The 25,438-nt window shown below is 38.9% G+C and overlaps 2 protein-coding genes across 3 annotated transcripts in view; one reads left to right on the forward strand and one right to left on the reverse strand.

Moving 5' to 3' along the window:
- Nucleotides 1–998: 998 nt before the first annotated feature.
- The window catches only part of Cetn3 (centrin 3), a 38,081-nt gene continuing 13,641 nt past the window's right edge, over nucleotides 999–25,438 (reverse strand). The window contains exons 5-7 of one of the 2 annotated variants that reach the window (XR_009058354.1): nucleotides 21,727–24,405; nucleotides 1,371–1,540; nucleotides 999–1,197 (exon numbers count right to left, since the gene is read on the reverse strand). Coding sequence is in view for 1 of the 2 variants with exons in the window: in XM_057789493.1 (XP_057645476.1) it covers nucleotides 24,362–24,405 (44 nt within the window). In the remaining variant the exon portion in view is untranslated. Of the gene's footprint in view, nucleotides 1,198–1,370; nucleotides 1,541–19,333; nucleotides 24,406–25,438 lie in introns of those variants that run through there. The other variant, XM_057789493.1, reaches the window with a different exon arrangement.
- On the forward strand, nucleotides 6,847–8,120 carry LOC130887193 (poly(rC)-binding protein 2-like). Its single transcript, XM_057789494.1, has one exon. The coding sequence runs from the start codon at nucleotides 6,963–6,965 to the stop codon at nucleotides 7,770–7,772; it is 810 nt and encodes a 269-aa protein (XP_057645477.1). The 5' UTR covers nucleotides 6,847–6,962; the 3' UTR covers nucleotides 7,773–8,120.

The raw sequence follows: 25,438 nt of genomic DNA on the forward strand, positions 1-25,438 counted from the left end.
CAAACCAACAATCAGCACAGCAGCCCATGTGAGTATTCATGGCATAGCCTCTTGTTCCTGCGATGACAATGAACTTAAGTCAAGTACAGGAAAAACCCATGCATTCAGGAAACAAAGAAAGCACCGATGTATGGAGCTGTTACATGTGTGTTACAACATATCCACACAAACACACAAAAAGGTTAGCAAGTAGAGCTAACCTTTTGAACTTTGGAAAAATGATAAAAATACATTAGGAAACAAAGTAGCTTACCAAGTATTGCTGTGGGACATTCGATCACACTGTGTGAAGATGTGTCTCTGTCCTTCCTTGCCTGCCTAAGGCACCTTTTGATTGGCTGGTTTAATAAAAAGTTATGTGGCCAATAGCTAGACAGGAGAGGATAGGCAGGACTTCAGGGCAGAGACAGGAACTCTGGGAAGGAATCTAATCTCACCAGGAGATGCAGAAGAAGTTAGACATACAGTACTTAGGAGAGCTAGTAAGCCATGTTGCAAAAGGTAGATTAATAGAAATGGGTTAATTTAAGTTTTAAGAGCTAGTTGGGAACAAGCCAACTAAAGCCAAGCTTTCATAATTAATAAGAAGTCTCTGGGTCATTACTCGGCAGCTGGCAGTCCAAAGAAAGTCCAACTACAAAGTATCTGCTGGTCATGCACAACTGTGTGCAGTGTACTTTTTCAGGACAGTGGGTGGCAGGCTTTGTTTTCACAGCAGTCAGCACCGTGAGGGTGCTCTGTCTGTGTCCTCATGGTAAGGAAAGGACTTTTCAGCTCAGTTACAATCTTATGAGACCATTGTCATGTATGTAGCCTGCCACTGATCAATATTATCTTCATGCATTTTAAGGCTAAAAGTTAACTTATTCTTGAATTTTTAAAATCACTATATTATCAAATAACTCATACCACCAATTTTCTTTGAAATTTTATTTTACTATTCTTAATAAAACCCATCCAACAAGCTCTGAGTGACAAATTAGAACAAATGCAGAAATAGTTACTTTGTAAGATGTGATCTAATACCATGTGGTAAAGAGGAAACATGATTCCTAATGGTATTCTGCTAGACTCATAGATAAGTGCATTGTCAAGTTGTCAGCAGAGAGGCTTCCTCCATCAGCAGATGGCAGTGTGCTGAGAGAGAGTTTAAATTGGAGGTCTCCATCAGGTCGTCCCCTCAGAGATAGAAGAACCCTGCAGAAGAGGGAGAGGAAAGACTGCATGAGTCAGAGGGGATGGAGGAGACCAGAATATGGCCCACCAAATAAACAGAGCAGGGCTCTCACTGGCTCCACAGAGACTCAAGTAGCAAGTGTGGGGCCTGCATGGGTCTGCACCGGGTCCGCTGCATCTGTTATAGCTGGTACCTTGTTTTGTGAGACGCCTGGCAGTGGGAGCAAGGAGACCCTGACTCCTTTGCCTGCTCTGGAGACTCTTTACATCCTGTTGGATTGCCTTGACCAGCCTCCGCATGAGGGCTTTCACCTTCTCTTACTATATCTTGTTTTTCCCTGTATGACTGTTGGCCTGTTCTTTTCTGAAGAAGAAACAGAGGGGGAAGTAGATCATAGGGATAGGGGAAGTGGGGGGAGCGTTAAGAGGAGTAGAGAGAGTGCAGAATCTATTTTCAATTAAAAAGAAAAGAAGAGAAAACAGTTCATCAATTTCATAATTTTTAAACATTGACTTTATTTTATGTGTATGAGTGTTTGCCTATATGTATATGAGTACCCACAGAGTCCAGAAGAAAGTGCTGGATCCCCTAGAACTCAAGTTACAAATGAATATGTGTCACAATGTGGATGCTGGAAACCAAATTAAAGTCCTTTGCAAAAGCAGCAAGTGCTCACAACCGCTGAGAAATCCCTCCAGTCCAATTTCATAATTTTAACCAACCTTCTGTTTTCCTATTATAATGATTACAAATTAACACTGAGTACTGTATCCTCCAATTCACAGGAATAATTTCCCATAGCAGAAAGGAAGGTGCCCGTGTTACTTTCTCTACTATTGTTATGAAAACCAGGAGAACAACTTCATGAGAAAGCTTGATCTCATAACTCCTTGCCTTTGGGAAGAAACCATATGGTGGGAACATGGGCTGGAGTACTTTCTTCAGTTCTTGGTCAATAGGAAGCAGAAATTAGAACATACAAGAGGAAGAGTTCAAAGCAAAATATGGTCCAAGAGTATGCCCACCCCCCAGTGACTGACTTCAGTGCCCAAGTCCTACTCCCCTTCAATAATGTCACCATATTATGAATGCCTTAAATGATTAATCCATTGACTTGGTCAGAGCTCTCATGATCTCACTGTCTCAGGTATATTCAAGAAACACCCTGCTATGCCTTATTAATCTTCTGGGACTGTCTCAGTACAATGGAGTTGACAAGACTGATCATCACTGTCTACTTGACAGCCTATGACTTTGCAGTAGAGACTCATAAATCTCTAGGAAAAACAACATTCTTTCACCTATTGCCTTGGACACAGGAGCACGTTGTGCTATCTGGCTCTGATCCTGATGGAAACCTTTGTTTCAATAAAAACTGGCCATTCTCCATTGAGTTGAATTAACACGTATTCCTGGCCTGGCAATCTCAAGGTATACCTGCAGCAACTCTTCTAAAGTTGTTTTGAATGCTAATAAATCTTCTGTTTGTATTTACCTCTCCACTTGACAATGTCTTCCCACTGAGCAATCTAAGATGCCTGAGGGTAAAGACCATGTCTGCTCTAACTGGGGACTAGACTGAAACATTTGTTTGAAGACAATGATTCGAGCAAGAGTATTTCTTAGCTTACTACTTTGATGTATGTGTCCTTACCTAGAGAGATAGATTAATACTATGTACTATGAATAGAAAGAACAAAGAATTAAGCAGAAAAACACCTTGACTCTTCGCCAACCTACCTGTTAGAAAAATGTAAACACAAATGGGAATTTGAATATGACAAATGTCTGTAATCAAGTTCAATCCATCTCAAACAAAAATTAGCTACAAATTGTAAAAGAAAAAATGGAAAAAGGACTGTAAGCCTCTATGTGCTGCATCTTAACAAAAACCTCATAGTTCAGGCATTATCTGCATTTAACAGCTGAGGAGCTTGAGAATTATCACACAGTTTACTGAATTTGCTGTCATCATACACCTATTGTGACAAAAATGGAATGCAAGTTGATTTCAAAGCCAATGCTTTTTTACTACCACAAGAAAGACACCTAATAAAATCTCAAAGTACAAAAATCAAAGTTAGATGAAGTTTTAATTATATTAGAACTAAAAGCAGAACATAAAGATCAAAAAAAACCTAATAGGTAAAGGCAAAACCAACATTGCTAACAGCGCTGAAATGGGAGACGTGAGTTTTAGAGTGTGTTGCAATTCCTCATTCCTAATCATGAATGAGTCAATTCTTTTGGCTAAATTTGCCGCTGAAAATCTTTCCCAATTCTACTTTAATAAGCATAGATAACTTTATTGTATACAAACATCACTTTAGGGAACTTGCTACATTGTAGATTCTTGAACTCTACCTCAAGATATTCCATGCCAATTTAGTAAGTATGCCCAAGAGTATACCTCCAAGGCTACTCTGTTTCAAAATATCCTAAAACAATCCAGAAAAACAGGAGTAAAAGAACTCATACTACCATGCTTTATTTGTTACCTCAGCATACATACCATGGAGTATGTGCATTCTTCTTTGAGAAAAACCATTCCATCCACTGAAAGAAGGATCAAGGAGGTAGAGTGATGTACAGTGACCTGGCACCATATCCTAGAGTTAATCAAGTAATGGATAGATGGTAGATGAATAGTTTTCTAATAAGATTCTCTTTCCGGGAATGTATATTTAAGATTATGTAATTTTAATTTATTTGTAATGTTGGTGAAAACAGAGGTTATTGGCAAAATGCTGGTAGATATGACAGTGAGATTTTATGGAATTTCTCTTTAATTTTTTTATAAGCTAGCTATAGAGGTTATTAGGGGTGAAAACAAATGCAAAGAATTTAAATTTAATTTATATGAAAGGGAAAGTACAAAAAATAATCATCAATTTACTCTCTCACTTTCTAGATTAGATAGATACAGCTATCATGTGTATCATCAGATCCTATAAGACGTTTGTGGTCTTGGGTCCCAAAGAAAACTAATCAGCTAGGTTGGGTATTTTTCACTAACCACATTCAGCTTCACAGTTACAGGCCCATAATAAACAACTGGAAGGTATATAGTTTTGACTCAGTAAGGGCAATGAATCAAAGAGAAAAAGGAACCCTATGAAGGAATTTTATAGGAAGGATTATTCTGGAATATTATTTTAAGATGCATTACATTTGTTATGCTGTGGAACATTTGTTTCAATGTTGCAAAGGTGCGCTGTAGTCTTTTATGTTGCATTTGTTTAACTCTGGAAAACTGTATTACTTTGCCTGTCTAAAACACAGGATTGGTCTAACAAAGAGCTGAACAGTCAATAGCAAGGCAGGAGAAAGGATAGGCAGGGTTGGCAGGCAGAGAGAATAAATGAAGGAGAAAAAGAAGGGTTGGGAAACAAGAAAGATCAAGGAGTGAGATAAGAATAGGCCAGCCACCCAGCCACACAGTCACACAGTCATAGTCAGATACAAGTAAAAGCAAAAAGAGAGAGAGACAGAGACAGAGACAGAGATTACAAAAGAAAAGGGGAAAAGTCCAGAGGATAGATGGAATAATTTAAGAAAAGATGGAAAGCTGGCTAGAAATAAGCGAAGCTAAGGTCAGGCATTCATAAGAAAGAATAAGCCTCCATGTGTATTTATTTGGGAGCTGGCTGGCAGGCCCCCCAAAGAGTACAAGACTATAAAAACAACCAACAACAGATTAGGATGAATCTAAGTAAATTAACTAAAGGAGGAAGAATGGCTGCCAAAATGGTTTGACCTGGTGGGAGAGCCAATGTCTTAGTGATGTTAAAGGACTATTGCAGTTATAAAGAAAAAAAGAAAATAGAAAAAGGATGGCAAATGATGGTCAGAGAATGGAATTCATGGAAGTGTTTTGCAATTATTAGTCAAGATCTAAGCTGTAACTATGAAAATTTTCTGACCTTTGTCTTCAGTTCCTAGAGGGTGGTCCTGAAAATCTCCTAAGTGGCAGGAAGAACCTTGCAATCGCCCATGAGTCTCATGGTTTATACTAACCACGTGTGGCCGTTTCAATAAAAATTGCCCCCATAGGTCCATAAGGAGTGGCATTATAAGGAGGTGTGGCCTTTTGGTAGTAGGTGTGGCTTTGTTGAAGGAAGTGTGTCACACCGTCCCTGATGCTCAAGCCATGCCCATTGTGTCACTCTGAAGATCCAGATGCAGAACTCTCAGTTCCTTCTCCAGCACCACGTCCACCACATCTGCTCTTACACCTAACCCATTAAGCACCATGAGGAGGGCGGGAGACAACACTTATGGTCCCAAAGATTTTAATAATTCACCACATAAGCCATCAATGATGGATCAGGGCTGCAGGACAAGGACTTGTGAGCCGTGTTTCTCCTGACAGCCCGAGCAGGGACAGAAGTGTGGTTTATAAACACAAAACTCACGAACATTTGTTGCCAAGTTCCAGTTCAAGTTTTCACCAATCAGGATTTAGAGATCAGGGCTTCTTTGAGTATTCCATCATTGTTAACTGACAAACAATGTAAGCCTTTCAGTCCAACCAACCAGACTCATTTGGTCCTTCTGTTGTTGGGAACGACCATGTTTCTAGAGAACTAAAGATGTGTAATGACAATTTCTATGGTTTAAGGAGGAGGTTGGTCAGCCATTGGAAAGGTCTCAGCTCCCCTAGGTCTTGGGAACCTGAAGTTTATTTCATCCTGAAGTCAAAATGGCAGTACTCAGGCCAAGGTGCTTTTGCCTGCCCCCTTCACCACCATGCTTCCTGCTATGTTAATAATGAACTAAACTTCTGAAATTGTTAGCCAACTCCAATTAATGGTTTTCCTTTGAAAGAGTTACTATGGTCATACTGTCTCTTACTACAATAGAAACTCTAACTAGACACTAAGAGATTAATAATCTATATGAAATGATACAGGATGGGGGCCTGGCTACTCCTAAAAAATTAATCCTGTAACTAAAGAGTTGGGGTTTTGAGACATGTGGTATTACCTTGATGGAAACAGACCTAGAGACTGAATTCAATTCAGTCAGTGACTCAATCACGCTTTCCTATATGATACAATCCTAGTAAATACTTGAACTCAAAAGCTTGGGTGATCTTCCTTGATAGGCAATTTTCTGCATCTGTCATTATACATCACTGCAAAGTTTGGTGTTGCATCTTGACTCCATGGGGTGAACATAAAGAAACTTCCCACATGGAGGCTCCTACTGTGAAGCAGTAAATCCCATGCATTTACTCTTAGCCAACTCTCACTCCTATCTCTTTACTTCATAAGACTGTAATCATAACAAAATCAGAACAAAAAGGACCATAAAAATTCTAGATCTTTGGGATAACTCTTTGCATCAAAATGAAAAAGAATGAAACCAAAGAAAGCAATAAAACTTTAGTGGTACACTATAAAATTGCTGTGGGACAATGGTTTTACCCTGTAATCATTTGTTTCTTATACTTGTTTAATAAAATGCTGATTGGCAGGTACCAGGCAGGAAGTAGAGGCAGGGCAATGAGAACAGGAGAATTCTGGGAAGAAGATTCTGCAGTCTGCAGTTGTGACCCAGCTGCAGAAGAAGCAAGATGTGACTGCCTCACCAAAAAAGGTACTGAGCCACATGGCTAACTCAGACAAGAATTATGGGCTAATGTCGGTTATAAGAATTAGTCCCCTTCCCGCCCTCTCCCCTATTCCCCTCAGTCGACTCGCGCCTCCAGTTTTGGCATTCACTCCCACCCGTGACCAAAGACTTGACCACTCAAAAGTCCAGCTCCCTGTAACTACTAGACATGGACACCGGTGTGATTGAAGGTGGATTAAATGTCACTCTTACTATCAGGCTACTTATGCATGGAAAGGAAGTTGGCAGTATCCTCGGAAAGAAAGGAGAATCTGTTAAGAAGATGCGCGAGGAGAGTGGTGCAGGTATCAACATCTCAGAAGGGAATTGTCCTGAGAGAATTATCACTTTGGGACCGACTAATGCCATCTTCAAAGCCTTTGCTATGATCATTGATAAACTGGAAGAGGACATAAGCAGCTCTGTGACCAATAGCACAGCTGCCAGCAGACCCCCAGTTACCTTACGGCTCGTGGTCCCTGCTAGTCAGTGTGGCTCTCTCATTGGAAAAGGTGGCTGCAAGATCAAGGAAATAAGAGAGAGTACAGGGGCTCAGGTCCAGGTGGCAGGGGATATGCTCCCCAACTCAACTGAGCGGGCAATCACTATTGCTGGCATTCCGCAACCCATCATCGAGTGTGTCAAACAGATCTGCGTGCTCATGTTGGAGTCCCCCCCGAAGGGCGTGACCATCCCGTACCGGCCCAAGCCCTCGAGTTCTCCAGTCATCTTTGCAGGTGGTCAGGCCTATACCATTCAAGGACAGTATGCCATTCCACAGCCAGATTTGACCAAGCTGCACCAATTGGCAATGCAACAGTCTCATTTTCCCAAGACCCATGGCAACACCGGATTCAGTAGCATTGAATCCAGCTCTCCACAGGTGAAAGGCTATTGGGCAGGTTTGGATGCATCTGCTCAAACTACTTCTCATGAACTCACCATTCCAAATGATTTGATTGGCTGCATAATTGGGTGACAGGGCGCCAAAATCAATGAGATCCGTCAGATGTCTGGGGCGCAGATCAAAATTGCAAACCCAGTGGTAGGATCTACTGATAGGCAGGTCACCATCACTGGGTCTGCTGCCAGCATTAGCCTGGCTCAGTATCTAATCAATGTCAGGCTTTCCTTGGAGACAGGTGGCATGGGGAGCAGCTAGAACAGTGCAGATTCACCCATAATCCCTTTCTACTGTGCACCACCACCCATGATCCATCTGTGTAGTTTCTGAACAGTCAGCGATTCCAGGTTTTAAAGAGTTTGTAAATTTTCAGTTTCTACACACTTTATCATCCACTCATGATTTTTTAATTAAAAGCGTTTTAATTCTTTCTCTGTTCAGAAAAAAAAAGAAAGAATTAGTAAATAAGAAGCCTGAGCTAATGGGCCAATTGGTTTATAACTCAGGTAGACCTCTGTGTGATTCTTTGGGACTTAGCAGTTGCAGGACCAGGCAGGACAGAAAACCTCAGTCAACAGAATAATCTCAGGGTTGTGAGTTCATGCCCCACATTGGATGCCAATTTGTAGGAGGGGTCACTTATTTGTCCTGGCAGAACCAAAATAATCACACAGAAACCATATTATTTATATCCCTGTTTGGTCCATTAGCTCTAGCTTCTTATTGGCTAACTCTTACATCCCAATTTAAGCCATCTCCATTAATCTGTGCATCACCACGAGGTCATGGCCTACCAGCAAAGTCTCAGCACATCTATCTCCAGTGGCAGTCCATGACTTCTCCCTGACTCTCCCCTTCTTTCTCCCAGCATTCAGTCCAGTCCTCCATGCCTACCTATCAACAGGCCAAGGCAGTTTCTTTATTTATTAATGGTAATCACAGCACATAGAGGGGATTCCCACATCCAGAAAGCATGTGCAATCATAGGACATCACCCCACAATTACCTTTCCTCTTTAATTTGTATATCGTATTTGTTTATTAATGGTGTATGTATACACCATAGTAAGTACATTATGAAAGGGAAATACCTTAAAGGATTTGGGTTCTTCCCTTTGGCTATGAGTACAAGGATCAAACTCAGATTATTAGGCTTGGTGGCAAGTGCCTTTACCCACTGAGCCATCTTGCCAGCCCTCATAAAAACATCTTTCCTAAGAGTTAGGTGTGTGACATGTTTTTATATATAGGTAAATAAAGCATAGTATCTTCAGTTCATCACAACTTACCTAAAATATAAGGATGGCATAATTTGGTGGGTAAATGAAGATCCATAGACTCATACTTACAAACTGCTAGTTTTAACATGTATTATCTAAGTAAACAAAGACACTAAGAAGTCTCCATTCTCCTTGGTCAAGGTTTGGAAGAATCTTCACATACCTACTTCTTTTGTTTTTTTCATTTATTTTCTATACCAACTGATTTCCCCTCCCTCCTCTCTTCCTGTTCCCTCCCTCCCTCACCATCTATCCCTCCATCCACTGCCCCACGTTCAGAATGAGGCAGGCCTCCCATGGGAGTCAACACAGAAACACACACATCACATACCTACTCCAAAAGCACTGTTTTTACTGAAAGGATAAACTGATTTAGAGATTTTAATCTTTTTTTTAATCTTTTTTAATCTTTTTTTTTTTTTTTTTTTGGTTTTTCGAGACAGGGTTTCTCTGTGGTTTTGGAGCCTGTCCTGGAACTAGCTCTTGTAGGCCAGGCTGGTCTCGAACTCTGATTTAGAGATTTTAAAGACCAATAACTATTTCAGACTCATATAATAACCAGTTGGGTACTTTTTTATTAATTATTATTAAGCCTACTTGAAAAATATTTTTTCAGTAATGATTAGTGAATAAAAATGTGTGCTTTTATAGTTATTTTTAAGATTTATTTATTTATTATGTGTAGTGTTCTGCCTATGTCTTCACCCCTGAAGAGGGTACCAGATCTCATTATAGACGGTTGTGAGCCATCATGTGGGTGCTGGGAATTGAACTCAGGACCTCTAAAAAGCAGGTGCTTTTAACCTCTGAGCCATTTCTCTAGCCCTGCTTTTATAATTATAATTATTAAGAATCAGATTTTTAGCCTTAATTTTTGCATTGGAGTAAATGATAATAAGCTACTTGCAAAATACAGCAGCATAGAGCTGGGTGCACATCTGTAGACCCAGCCCTCAGGAGGCAGAGGCAGGAGAATGGCTGAAAGTGCAAGACCAGTCTGATCTACATGGTGATCTCCAGGCCAGCCAGGACTGCACAGTTAGACCCTGGATAAAGACAAATAAACAACAATAGGAAATAGAGGGTTTTTTTTTTTCTTTGAAAGAGAGAAAAACATGAGTGGGTGGATAGGAAGTTGGGAGGATTTGGGAAGGAAGAGTGGGCCGAAGGCAAAGAATATGATTATAGACTATACTATGTAAAAAAAAAATAGAAAAATTTAAATTGCAATATATTTAATTACTGCTATGATAATTAATACATAAGTTAATTGTGAAACCCTAATGTTTCATTGTTTTTCCCTAGAGACAATGTCTTACTTTCTATAGGTTTGTCTAACCTAGAACTTGCTCATAACCCAGTCTAACCTGTAATATGTGATCCAAAAGTCTCTGCATCTAAGTGTTAGGATTACAGGCATGTGTCACCATAGATGGTCTGGGATTTCAATCTTAAAATTACTAAAATATCCAGGTTTATATGTGTAAGATGTGTCTTCACAAAATGAAGCTTGAGACACGACACTCTTGACCTCCCTCCCCTGGCAGACACGCTGTTCTCTCGGTTTACATTAACTAGGACATAAACTGCAGTCCACTTAATCCAGGGAGTAGAGAGCAGATGACTTGTCCATACACTATGATATAGCTCACATTGGAGCACCTAATCTTTTTCTTAACACAAGGTCTTACTATGCAGCCCTGACTGACCAGGAACTAACTCTCTATGTAGACCAGACTGGCCTTGAACTCAGAAACATTCTCCCGGTCTTGCCTCAAAGTCCTGGGATTAAAGGAGAGAGAGCCGAACCACGCTCATGGGAGCTCAAACTCTACACCTACAAACTCTACAGCTGTGGAGCTTGCATGGGACTGAAGTAGGCTCTCTGCATGTGGGAGACAGTGGAGTAGCTTGGTCTGTGAGGGGCCCCTGGCAGTGGGACCGGGATCTATCCCTGGTACATGAACTGACTTTTGGGAGTTCATTCCCTATGGTGGGATGCCTTGCTCAACCTTGATGTGGGAGGAGGGGGGCTTTCTCCTGCCTCAATTTAATGTGTCAGGCTTTGTTGACACCTCATGGGAGGCTTTACCCTTTAGGAAGAGTGGATGGGGAGTGGGTTGGAGGGTAGGAGGAAGATGGGAGGAAGGATGGGAGGGAGAACTATGGTTGGTAGGTAAAATCAATTTAAAAATTAAAAATAAATAAAGGCATGATCCATGATACCTAGTCTCAGAATTGTTAAGAAACAGGAAAGGATTTCTTCCTTCCCAGTTGTAGCTCAGATATGGCTCAAACATGCAATACCATCTACTCCACATCTCTGTTAATTCAAGTCAGAGACACCAAACAATCCCTAAGGTGTTGAGGCACAAAGGCGGTCTTCCGAAGTCAGGAGGTGAGGGTGTGAGGGAGGAGACAGGCTTGCTTTTCACCAGATCCCTCTATATCCCACCAGTTTTCATGTTTAAGTCAAAAGGGCATGTGTGCTCAGGAATTTCAGAAGGGGATTGGAAGTTTCAAGAAAACTAAAAGTATCCCGGACTTTTCTAGTGAGAGGAGCTTATCTATAGAAAAGTCAAGGTATGTGCCAGGGGCTGAAGGTGAAGGGGTGGAGATGAAGTTCAGCTACAGATCATCTGCTTCATAAGTCCAAAACTTGGGATAAATCTCCATCACTTACACAAAAAAATGTTTAGCACGTAATACTCTCTATTGATGCCCATTTAAGGAGGTCATGGTTTAGAAACATTACAAATAATTGTGCAGAGGCTGGAATGATGGCTTGGCCATTGAGTGCATTTACTGATCTTTCAGAGGACTTGGGTTTGGTTCCCAGCATCCACATGGCAGCTCACAACAGTCCATAACTCCAGCTCCAAGGGAACTGACACACACTGCCCTGACTTCTGTGAGCCCCAGGAATGTATGTGGTGTACATATATACCACATACACACGTGCAGGCCACACATCATACACATAAAAGTCTTTTTATTGAAAAAAATGATGCAATGAAAGTATGCATGTCAATTTTGTGCAAATATTTTAGAATTTATAATAGTAATTTAGTTTTTAAAAAAAACTTAGTAACTACCTCAAAAATTACTAACATTTTTAGCATTCCTTTATATTTTTTGATTTTTTAATATTTATTTTAAGTTATGGGTACAAGTGTGGGGTGTGTGCATCTATGACCATGTGCCCGCAGAGGCTAGAATGGCATTAGCTCCCTTGGGATTGAAGCTGCCTGAACTGGTGATGGCAACCACACCCAGGTCTTCTGCAAGAGCAGTACACAATTTTAACCACCGGGCCATCTCTCTAATCTCCATCTTCCACATTCTTTAACACAAGTTGCTCACTTGTAAAACATACTAGGTCAGCAACTTTTGTCTGTGCATCAAAACCGTGGCTGCATCCAGTATGACTTTGCTGGGAATGTATTGAATGAATGAATGGGTCCATAGCCCAAGCACTTCTCAAAACAAAAGTGTTTTCAAATGCAATTATGTCTATAGGAACCTAAATATATTACATATTGCCATGTCTGTGTGGTTCAATACTTATCTGACTTATTTCTTGGCAATACTAAAAAACTAGATAAGCTTAATAGAAGCCCGTTCCTGGGAAGCAATGTATGGAGAGACACAGACTGGCTTTTCATTTCAGTTCCCCAGAAGCTTTATTGTGGGACATTTGGATTCAATGATCTGATGATCTTGAAGCAAGGAGAAGAAATCCCCTCAACAGTCAACACGATTCTGTTTTCTCAAGTCCTGGCTAGGACACACATGCTGTAAGTGACTGCGAGTGACACGTGTGCACATGTGCGCGAGGACCTCGCCAGCCACAGTGACGTGTCACGTTTTGTCTCAGATTAACAATTTCTCATATTCTCACTACCTCATCCAAAATTCACACTATTTCCCATTTCTATGAATCCCACAATGGCCTTTCACAAAGTCTTTGGTTTTTCTAGCTCCCTTTTCTCTGACAGCCCAAACGCGGTATACATGTAGCAGTTTGATATAAAGCTTCTACGTCCCAGTTCCTAAATAAAGGCCTTTCACAGAGCTTTTAATAATATGGTCCACGCTCCTGGAACTCTAGGCAAAGCTAAAAATCATCTCCCTTTGCCTTTCAACAAATTTCAGTTCTCGCCTCTGACCGGGTGCATGTAAACGTCACTAATGTTAGTGGAGGCAAAGCTGCTGCATGTGGAGTGGAGTGTCTCTGAATCACACTCTAATCTTCAGCTACATAACTCTGGCGTCTGTTCAGATGATACCAGTGCCTTGGAAACATACTGTATGTCTGGTTTTTTGATCTGTATACTAAAATTTATTCATGTATTTTAGTAGCTATTACAACATTTTTGGCCAACATTTCTTAATATTGTTATACATGTATTCAGTTTTAACTGAGTACTACATGGGACCATAAATATTCTTGATTTATAGTGATGAAATTAGAAAATAAATCTGAGCAGATTATATTTGTTTTAAATGGTAGAGATTTTCTGTTGTTTCAACCTGGTTAAATATATATATATAGTAAGGAAAAAACAATGTGAACAAAATAAAAACAGTGGCTCGGTAGATTGTTTCTGTGTGAATAATGGTTATATAATAAATTTTACATAATGAAAATGCATTGTAATGCATGCATCATAAACACTCAGCTAAATGAGTTCATACTTGCCCTTTAGTATACTAAAAAAAAATCACTAAACATTAAACTTGTCAGGAGAAAATTGACTAGCTCAACAACCTTATTTTATTTTTACATACTCCTGATGCTGAGAGCATGTCCATCTAGTTTTTCTTGAAGGTTCCACACCCCTCCATCTTCAAATTTTATTTTCTCCACTTGTCCAGTTATTCCCTCCCCCAATGGGTTAAAAAAATCAGTAAAATACATAAAATATGGATGGTTCAAATATTTTGAAGTAAGGAAAGAAATAGTAAATTCGGTATGTTAGTGACCTCTGACTCTGGAACCCCATCCCAGTAGGACGTATTCATTGGCTAAATGTAACTCAACTTACTTGTGTTTAAAACTCTATATATTCAATCACGGCTAAGTTCAAAGCCTTTGCTTTTCATTTCCCTCCCCAATCTTCCTTTCCTGAGAGAATGGAGTAGAGGAATTTTCATTTGCAATAATGCAAGTAAAAGACCCCATGTGGTCATTGGGGTTCCACATGTTCTGAGGAATCTGTGGGTCTCCACAGTCTGTGTTCTACAGAGTTGGTTACTCCAGACTCCAGGGATCTATAGGATCCATCAGATCCCATCTCTTCCATGACTCAAGCCAGATGGGTTTGGCTCAGTCCAGTTCCCATACTGATGCTGAGCAGTCCCTTCTAGGACTTCAGTGTTCCTCTCACCCCGCCTGACCCTCAACACTCCTCAGGCTTAAAACCAGAGAATGAGAAACTCATTTCTGACTCTGCTCTTCTTCCTCGCCTCCTCCCAGTGAGTGGATTGTTTACTTTCCCTGCTACCTGACCAGAACCATCTCTACAACAGAAATCTCTGCTTTCCCATTTCCTGTAGTCTTCTCCTGGCTTCCTCCCCAACGTGCTCATGATTTTGTCCTGTCTACAGAGGCAAGGTTGTTCAGAGGGACTTGAGATCCTATCCAATTTCAGAGAGTGAAATAGAACTTGGGTTAGACAAACAGGAAAACTGTGTCTTAAGAACAGCATAGAATACCATTATGACCGTAAGAGAAAGCATGTGGGGGAAGTGCTATAGCTTCAGGCAAACTGTTCCTTTCTTTTTGTTTTAATTTGTATGTACTAACTGTAAAAAGTAGTACATTTCATTGTGACATCTTTTTTTCTTTTTTTAAACAAGGTCTCTCTCTCTCTCTCTCTCTCTCTCTCTCTCTCTCTCTCTCTCTCTCTCTCTCTCTCTCTCTCTCTCTCTCTCTCTGTAGCTCTGGCTGGCCTAGAATTCACTATGTAGAATAGGCCTTAAATGATCTGCCTGCCCCAGCATCCTGAGTGCAGGCATTAAAGGCACGCGCCATCCTACCAGCCCTATGATACTTTTATATATGTTGATAACGTTTTTACTTTTATCAAATTTTCTCCCCTTCCTCTTCCCAAATACTTCTCGACTTCCCTGTCTTTCTTTACATCACAGTGCACACAATAAAAGACCTGTAGGGTTTGTCTTCCTGGGTCTACCTTATTTCATGGGACATGATGAACACCAACTCCAACAAGTTTCCTAAAAAATAACATGAGCTTGTGCTTGGTAGATGAATGGCCTCATAAATATTTTATTAATTAATATATGCATCTTTATATCTATTCACTATTAGTAAGCACTTAGGATGTCTTGGCTACTGTGGACAGAGCTGCAAAACAGATGAGTGTGCAGGTACCTCCGATGTATGTTGACTTAGATTCCATCGAGGACACAAAGATGGTGTTCTGTATTGTAAGGGAAAAGACATGGTGGCACAAATGAAAAACCTCAATAGATTGATGAGAAGGTAATGCTGAGATCTCAGGAAGCAGAGAACTAAAATAAAGAAAAGAATCATGTTCCATTCTTTTCTTGTAAATTCTATGAATGATGGCCAGTCCCCCTTTCAACTCTAGTACACACACACACATACACACACACACACACACACACACACACAGTATCTTTCCATACTATTTCAGAATATTTTTTAATTCAATGTTTTGTACATTTTGTCGTGTTTATTACATGTCAAACAATACATGCTTGTGTTGGTGTGGAGGGGAGCAACCTTCAGTTCTTCAGCCTAGCCTGACCATGAAACCCACTCTCCTTGCTCCTGCTTCCTAACTAATTCGGCTCTTGCAGTTTATCTAACTCTGAATACCTGCAGGTCCTTCCTATGACTACTACTATTGTAAGCTTTTGCTATGGCTAACTGTAGGTCCTTCCTGTGACTACTACTATTGTAAGCTTTTGCTATGGCTAACTGCAGGTCCTTCCTGTGACTACTACTATTGTAAGTTTTTGCTCTGGCTACCTGCAGGTCCTTCCTGTGACTACTACTATTGTAAGCTTTTGCTCTGAGGCATCACATCATGACCCGTCATTGGGTCAAGCACTCATCTTGGAAACTTACATTCTCAAGTTCTGGAAATGTTATTTAATTTCCTAAAAAATTGCTTTCCTGCTCATATTCTTCAAGACACCCATTTCTCTGTTCATTTTCAATATCCTTTATACAGATGCCAAACATTTACATCCTAAATGTTTCTTTTGTCCACCTTATCCCACTATTCCCTAAGATTTCCTCAACTTCATTGTCTCCTAATACATATGCTGAGGTCTGTCATTCCTACAACCATTTCTTTTAATTTCTGGACGTTTTTATGTTCTTTGAATGTTGGTTTCTCGTTCTTCACTTTTCTATGATGGATGCAATACAGTCGCTTCTCTAGGGTTCTTAACCTCTTTTTATCCTACACGTTCTCTTTCTTAAGATTGAATTCTCTTGTAGTAGTTGCCTAGGTCCAAATTTTCAGGCAGATGATTAATTGGGGTGTGTCCTTGAAAAAATATCACTTTGTCATTGCAGAATTTTTATGAAATCTGTTCTTAGACAATTTCACACATATACACTGTGCATACTGATCATTCTCAGCTCCCCCTTCCTAGCCCATCATTCACCATCTCTCCACTCCCTAAGTCTCCCTTAAATTCATGCCTAAAGAATATGTGTAAGGAAAGGAGGGAGAGCCAGAGACAAAGACAGACAGACGCTGTGATGCAGCTGCATGGCTGGGAGTGGGGAGGCTTCTGAGCTGGACTTTCAGAATACTCCTTAATTAAGACACACCAGGGCTTGGTGTTCTTGTCTCTGTCCGGCACCTCATTCAAGCAGCTCCTGATGAAAGAAGCAACTTTTAGCCAGGTAGACAATTCACCTGTGAACTCTCAGCTGCCAGCCTCACCCAACAACTTAGTCTAGTCTGGAAGGGCAAATCTTCACGATGCAAAACGTCCTCTATGGTCAGTCTTCTGCATCAGATTAGATCTTTATGTCAATTACTAAGTGACCCTTCGTATTTCATAGTCAAGAAAGACACCCTAAAGCAGTTTAAGAAACATCCAATACAAGCTGGTTTTTTATTACTGGCTACTATGATCTCTATTGTGGGGTGAGCAGAGAACATTTCATTTTATTGCTTCTTAGATTCCTTTTCTCTGGCTAAGCCAGACTCCACGAGGAAGCATCTTCTGCCTGGACTGGCTCACCACCACTCTGGTAGTCAAGCAGGTCTGGATGCTCGGTACACAAATACACAATCCATCACATTGTTTTCAATTCAATTTCAAGTAACTGCCCTTCTTCCCTGCCACCATGCATGTGTGCATGCATGGGGGGGGCATGCATGTGTGCTTCTCAATTCAGAGAGTTTCTGCATTTTAAAAATTTTATCTGCTCTGGAAATTAAACATCTGATATCCTATCAGGTTAAAGAAGAAAGCTGTGTCTATGCCACTGAGTATTTATTTAAATATTTCATAGCTGATTTTCGTCAGTTATCCTATTTTTAGCTCTATCTCCAAACCCATTTCCACACATACCTGGAAATGCCAATTCCTGAACCTCTTGGTTATTTTGCAGTGTGAGAGCATCTCAGATTTTCCCATTGTCAGCAAAGAATTTTGCTTCCTAGGCCTGCTGAGGCCAGTACCATTCATTCAACTGCTTTCTAGCTTCCAAATTTTGCTTCTTTTCCATTCCTTTAGTCCTGTGGGTGTATGCTTTTTTGAAAAATCTAATATTACTTTAGGAAGCAAACATACAATCTTCTACTTTAGAATCAGCAAAACAATGATTTGCGTATTCTCCCCTCAGCTCTCATATTCCCACTTTAAATGAGTAGAATGCTCTCACTGGGCTAAAGAAAGTAATTGTCTCTCAGTTGCCTCTGTCATCCCTCATCTTGACAGGGCCAGTATTCATTAATTCCTTCTCCTTGAAGAGCTTCTTCGAGAAATCAAATACATATCCTACCGCTCTTTTCGTGTGAAAGGCAGCTTACCGTAGGACCACTGTACACATCTCACACTGACACTTGTTACACCTCACCATACAACTCACGCTATTCTTTGTAAGTTTTATGTGGTGTATTGTTTAGGCAATTTTGTATGGCAGGGTACTTGATTTATTTCTAATCTTTGCTCTAACATACCTTTAGTAAACAATCTTGAACAAAACTAATTTGACATATAGACAAAGGCTGCTTCAATAAACATGTCATGTCAAGTGGTCTGTTGGCAATCACTCTGCATGAGGGTTACACTAATTCTTAACCATAACAGTAAAACTGTATCTGGGTTTGGTTTTTGTTTGTTTATCTCATTCCTAGCATCGAACAGAGTTATCTCACAAAAATAAATAAGAAAAACGGGTTTCCAAAACATTTTCACATTCCCTTATGAAATTTTTTATGTCTTAAGATATATTTCAGCCAGGCAATGGTGGTGCACGCCTTTAATCCCAGTACTCAGGAGACAGAGGCAGGCGGATCTCTGTGAGTTCCTGGTCTGTTAACTAGGGCTGTTACACAGAGAAACCCTGTCTCAAAAATCAAACGAACAAAAAAAGATATATTTCATTTTGTTGAGCTTCAGTTGCATTGTGTGCTTATAGTTAAGGTGTATGTTATGTATGTTGTGTGAGTGTAAGCATTAGTTCAAATGTATCATTCCAACACTGTTGAGTCAAATATAGAACTACAGTACATAAAAATATCCCCTCTCCATGTAAACTACATATTTATACTTAGTAAGGACAATGAAAATAATCAGAAATCAATGCCCAGGGCAAGGCTTTCCCACACACAGCACATACACACACTCACACTCTCATTACGCGCTCACTAGTCTAGCTGGTTCAGGAAGCACGTTTGAATCAACAGTTAGCCTATTTCTGGGCTATGTTATTAATCAACTGTGTACTTTAGAAGAATGTTGGCCTTAAAATCACTAGGCAGAAAATGTCACATTAGCCAAAGACTGTGATCATTCTCTGCCCCATTTCCTCGTCTGAAAAGGAGGGAAAGGACACTTCGCTATGCTCACAAACTGTTCACTACTGAGACCACAACATAGAGTGTTTCTACTCAATAGACTCGGGATGGAGCTGGTCAGATGAGTCAGATAAGAACACACGCAATATAAAAATTAGAGGCTTCTCAAGAGCAGTATTTCAACCATAAAAAGAGAATATTCAAAAAAGAAGTATAAACTAATAGAGTACTTGATACTGAGAAATACGTAAAATCTAAAATCACAAAATAAAATGTCCTCATAACCAAAAGTATGGGGGATGTGGATTTACTCATTTTGTGGTTATAGATCTTTCCCATTTTTGTAAGTATAAAAAGTATGAAAATGTTTCAGAAAAAAAAATTTTTACATGTCAGACAAACGGAATAAAATATAGTGAATTAGGAAAAGTTAGAAACTATTTTTAAATATTTTTCTTGTTTTCTACATGTAATTATGTAATATTTTAAATATAAATTATTCTCAAAGACTTACTATACCTTGATCTCATAATTATCCTACTTAAAAAGATTGGCACTAACAAATAACAAAAGCCTCAGATTATTTGTGTATCTAATTACATATTCTGTAGGGTAAAAGAACATGAAATACCATTATGTGGAATATAAAAGTTTTTTTTTTTCAAACAGGTGTATACATTTTTTAAAAATAACATCTGTAGTGCTGGGTATAGCTCAGTGTGTGAGCACTTGCCTAGCATAAACAAGGCTCTTATTTCAATCCCCAACAACACAAAACACAAACAAAATAAAAACTATAATAGCATATAACTGTCTCACAAAATGCCAAGTTCTCCCTCAGATTTTTTTAAATTGCAGCGATAGGTCCCCCTGGTGGAGATTGAGAATATATGTGTCCCATTTTCCTGTGGTTCCAAATAACAGTTCCAGTGTGAGCACTGATAAGGTGCTATTCTTCTTGGAACAACTGTGTAGTCAGTGTTGTAAGAGAAACAATGCCTGATGAAGACAGAGGGCGGGATAAAGGTTGACGTCTCATCTCTACATGTACATTTGTACTTAATGCTCAGAATTGCAGAAATCAAACTGCCTTTACCCTAAGAACTCCCCCAAACATGAAGCTGCAAGGAAGAGTAAACACAATCTACAATGCGCAGAATGTCTTTTAAAGCTAGACTTACAGATATCTAGCAAGATTTGTTGTACTTGGTTTATATTCTTGTCCATATAAGACAAATGATTCTGAAGTGAGACAGAAATGTCATTGTTCACTGAAAACTTCCACGATAACCACCAAGAGATTGTGTGCATTTTTAGGTTACACTAGGCAATATTCTATCCTAAAAATCAGAGCTGAGTTTGCCAACTCCTATGGATGAGGGGAACAGAAGTTCTGGAAGTGAAATCAGAAACACATGTTCCCATTCATTTCATCAGTTATGGGACGCCCACCCAGAAGTTCAACCGCTTCAAAGCACTGTGAAACTCAGGCTTCACTTGGTACCCTTTTGCAAATCAGGTTGTGTTGTCAGCTCAGAGCAACAACAGAAATTCTCAGAAGAATAAACTGCTTCTTCTATCCTAAAAGGTCCTGGAGAACCCAAACAGCCCTTATCTGTGGAAATAAATGCAAATCCCTTGAACTCAGACCAGTCAATACTCGGCAGTCCTTTCTGGGCCATGGGCCTATTGTTGCTCATTATTTGCAGGTGGTTTCTACTACATCATCCTGAATCTGGCTTCCCTTAGTCAGAGAGACAGCCCTGGGGAGTTACTCATACAGTTAATCTGGAGCTTAACTCACCAGAATCCAAGTCATATTTAAAGAGAGTAGGTCAAATAATATAAAATCTTAGCATATTTGGAGAGGATGGGACTGAACTACAGCCAACTCTGTAGCTCAGGTTGGCCTGAAATTCACTATGAGGCACAATCGATCTCAAACTCATAGCAATCCTGCATTGGCCTGAGTACTGGTATCACCAACAAGAACCAACATGTCTGGCTTATGCTTCTGTGGTATATGAAGTATGCCACTGAGCCATGATTATGTGACTGGCACTCTACATACATACTGTAGGTCACATTCTACTCCAAGCTCTATTACCTCGAGGCTCTCAACTTTTCCCTAAATTTGGAGTACTGCAACAAGCTGATGGGAACACTTTGCAGCAGCAGAAAGAGGAGAGGAGCCCTCTGAAGGCCAATAGTTTGATTCTGGAGACCTGAAATCTGGCGGTCTCCACTGTCTAAATGTGGTTGTCTGAAGATTCCTTTACCCAACCTCAAATAATCAAAGTTGTCTGTATTTGTTCTTCTCACTCTAGTTGGCATTTTATTTTTAATAATCCTAATACATCTGTGAAATTTGCCACTAGCCTATTTTTGAAAAAATGAAAGTATACATTATAAAATGGAAAGTAAGTTTTTAAGAATTTTTGTCTTTTATTTTTAATCTCAATTAGCCGTTTAAAAGTGGAGACCTTACTAGATGCTAGGAAGCAAAGGGATCTTGACAACTGAAAAATAAACAAAACGTCTGGACCTTACTAACTACCCAAGTAGCAAAATATACAGATCATCATTTTTAAGCTTATTTCAACCAGCTGTTAATAGTGTATGGTTTATAGAAAACCTCAGATTATAATTCCTCCCAATGAATGGAGGACTTGTGTGAATACTCAAATTAATCGAAACTTAAAATTCTTACCTCAAGTGCATCAGGGACCTCAGACATCCAAGTTCAGATGCAAACCACTTGAGCCCACAGGCCAGTAATGACTTGGCAGTCCTTTCTCTGCCATCAGAGTCCCACCAGGCTTCCTATTTCCCTGTGACTTTCACCAGTCCCCACTCGACCAACCCCACCGACATCTCAGTGGTAGAGGGCCTGCCTAGTGTGCACCAGGTGCTGGGTCTGATCCCTAGGATTAAAAAATAATAATAATAATAATTTACCTCTAAACAATACCCTAGCTATTCTAGGTCTATGTACTTAAAAGGTTCTGAGAGGCCCTGAAGATCCCAGACTTTCTAAGATAATTACAGAAATATAAATAATCACAGAAATATATACAATTGGGCTTATGGGCCAATAATTTAAACTACATAGTAAGTCTAATTTTAACAGTTTACATTTGTCTTTTCAATTCACAAATTATTTTTGACAATACAATTTTAATTTTCTCCAAATGAGAACTAGTTATTTTTCTAGTTAAAAAAAAATCCCCCTCCCTTTTATTAACCTTTTGCACAGTGGTAAAGTCAATTAAATTGGAAATCTTAAAATAAAAATCTTAAATCTTCCCCCCAACTAATCTTAAAGAAGTTACTTTGTTTTTATATTGTTGAAAACTATTCCACTATCCCTTGGGATTTAGGTTCCCAACAATTATCACCCAGCAAGATTGTTACAGAAGAAATCTCCCATAAAGTGTAGTCTGGGCCAGTTACTCAGATTTAATTGAACACTTCATCTTCATAGAAAAGGAAAAGGCAATGGAAATGTAGATCGTGCTTAAACTATGGTTGTATCTACCTCTTGGCAAAGACTGTAAATGCATGAACTTTGAGAATAATCAAAATGCACATTTTATAATGAAAGATTACTTCTCAGTAGGCCAGCCCCAAACCTTTACCCTGCTGTTAAATTTGCAGAGGCTTTCAACAGTAGAAAATGTGCTTTGGAAATATTTTTATCACTCAGCATTTAGTTGATGTACACTGTGTGGTTTTTATTCTAAAGTGCCGTCTATCAGAAGAAGGCTTTCATCAGTATCACGAGAACCCAAGTGCTACAGCGCACGCCTTTCCTTGCTGTCAGGTGTGTACAGACCTTTTGGAAGACCCTGGGGACAGGCAGTCATGGTAATGCCATACAGAGAAAATGGCTGCTTTTTTTAGAGAACACAGTGGTGTGCTGGACAAATGTTACAAGCATATTAAAATCAGAAATGTCGACCTCCAGGGATTCTATTAAGTATCCCTGATTTCTATTATTATGGAATAAGGAAAATATATTCTAAAATATTGTTAATTTATAAAATGAAGGAACCTACTGATCTTCCATTCTGTAAAATGTCATCCTCTTAAAATTCACTGCACAGTGAGAACTGTTTACGTAGTCTCACTATAAAATTTGTAATTTCTTAAGTTCTAATAAAAAGGTAACTTAGATTTTATATACAATTACATAATAACTAATTACACTTTATACTTAGAGTGTTTCTCACTGGGGCAACTTGCACACATACCTCAGATAAAATAAAGCCCAGGCTCTACTTATTTGAATTACGCGAGCAGGCTGAAAGTATTTCAACTATTACAAATTGTATTGACTTTCTTCTTTGTTAAATTTAAAGGAAAGCCACTGAAATTAAAAACTCAACGCTCTTCTTAGGAAAGCTCATATAATCAGAACTGGATTGCTGGAGATGTGCTGGGGTACCATTTCCCATAATCCTTTGCCCCTACCTTCAAGAAGGCAGAATGCCCCATTAATACCTGGAGAGTCTATCTCCACGATTTCTCGATACATCATGGAAAAACAAAGCCCACAGTGTTTTCTGGGGCTAGTGTTTTCTCTTTTCCTTATTGATTTACCACAATAAAATCCAAAATTTACATTTTTCATTTTGCCAAGAAGTTAAATGGTTACAACTCTATTCAAGCTCAACTTGTCATTACAAAATCAGATTTCTAAAACATCGTAGAAAGAAAAGATGGGTCTATATACACAATCCACAGTCCTCCGAACCGAAGGGCAGCACACTTAGGAAGGAGTCAGACATATGAATTATCCTGTACTGACGTAAGAAATGTCAAGCCTGATGAAACCTCAGGGGATGGATAAATGTTCTGTTATCATTTGTATTTTCTGATTTATTTTCAAATACAAGTGAAAGTGTAAGGACTAAAGATTTAAAAATATATTCTACTAAGTGTTAACAGATATCAGAAATCTAAAATAGAAAGTTTACCAAACTTAACATACTAATAAAATAAGGATTTTATTAATAAATGTCAAAAAAACATGTGCATCAAAATAAAAACAAATAGCTAATGCTAAATTTAGAAGCCTCCAAATAATATACACCACATTATTTGATATTTTTAATCTTTATATAGAGCTGTATTATTAATTTGAAGTTAAAACTATCGATGTTAACAACATTGATCATACAGAGAAACTCAACCTCAGTGAAATAAATACAAAGGGTGCTTAGCTTTGGTCCTTGTGGAGAAAGGTAAGTTGGATTTTTTTTTTTTTTTTAAACAGGACTTTAGTCACAAAAAGGAAATACAGATGACAACTGCAACATTTTGGTGGTGATTCTTGCAATCCTTTATATGTCACCGGTCATAATAGCAATGAATTCCTCTTGATTTACTGTGGCAAAAAAGACAATATAACGGTCAGAGACACAGAAACTTTCTTTCCTCAAGGAACCATCACTTCATAATGTATTAAACTTTCCAACATACAAAAATCTTACAAGTCCAAACGTAACTTCTAAATAAGTGAGCATCTTATCACATTAAGTAGGGACAACAAATGATGTATGTTACCATAAAAGTCAGTCACATACATATCATTTGTGCAGAAACAGTTTAAAAAGTGATAGTTCTAATGTAAGTAGTTTGACAGCCATCTTTATAGTCTTTACTAACACGTTTAGTGAGGCTCCTTCATAAGTCAGTCTGCCTATACCATGCATGTGAACCAACAGAATTCTAAAGAAAGAAAATATTTCAAACTAGAAAAAAATGGCAAATTGTTGATTTTAAAGCTTATTTTCAAAAAAGAAATGACTGAAACCAAGTCATGTAACCTTAAAAGCATTAACAGAAATAACTTGATAAAATACAGATTATTATATAGCAGCTATAAAACAAGAATACAGGAAATAGTCACTTATGATAATTATTTGGCACTTTACTAAAATTATAAATAAAATTTAGTAAGAAACTTTAGTGTTTAAAGTATATTTATGACAGCAACCTGTAATAAACAGGACTGAGCAATCTTAAATATGAATCTAAAGATGTATACATACCCTCACATATAGGAATGTTCAGAAAAGAGAGTTTCCTATATAAAGCAAGTGAGTATATGCACGTCAAGACTTAATAAGTCTTTTAAGGCACAAGTTATGGATGGCAATTTTTATTATGGCACAAAACCACCACACTGAAAATAAAGACCTGACTTCTAACCATGGCTCTGTACAGAACAGTTCTGCATGTCATCTCCTTTGTCTAAAAAGTAAACTCGAAGAAGTTGTTTTTAGACTGTTTCTCTTTAAATCCTAGACAGAGATTTACTCAATCAAACATTTGCAGGTGTCTAATAAATGCAAGACCACACATAGTATTGTATAATGCATCAAAACATATAAGGGTTACTATCCTACAATATCTTG

This window comes from Chionomys nivalis, chromosome 15, assembly GCF_950005125.1.
Source record: "Chionomys nivalis chromosome 15, mChiNiv1.1, whole genome shotgun sequence".
Taxonomy (NCBI): Eukaryota; Metazoa; Chordata; class Mammalia; order Rodentia; family Cricetidae; genus Chionomys; species Chionomys nivalis.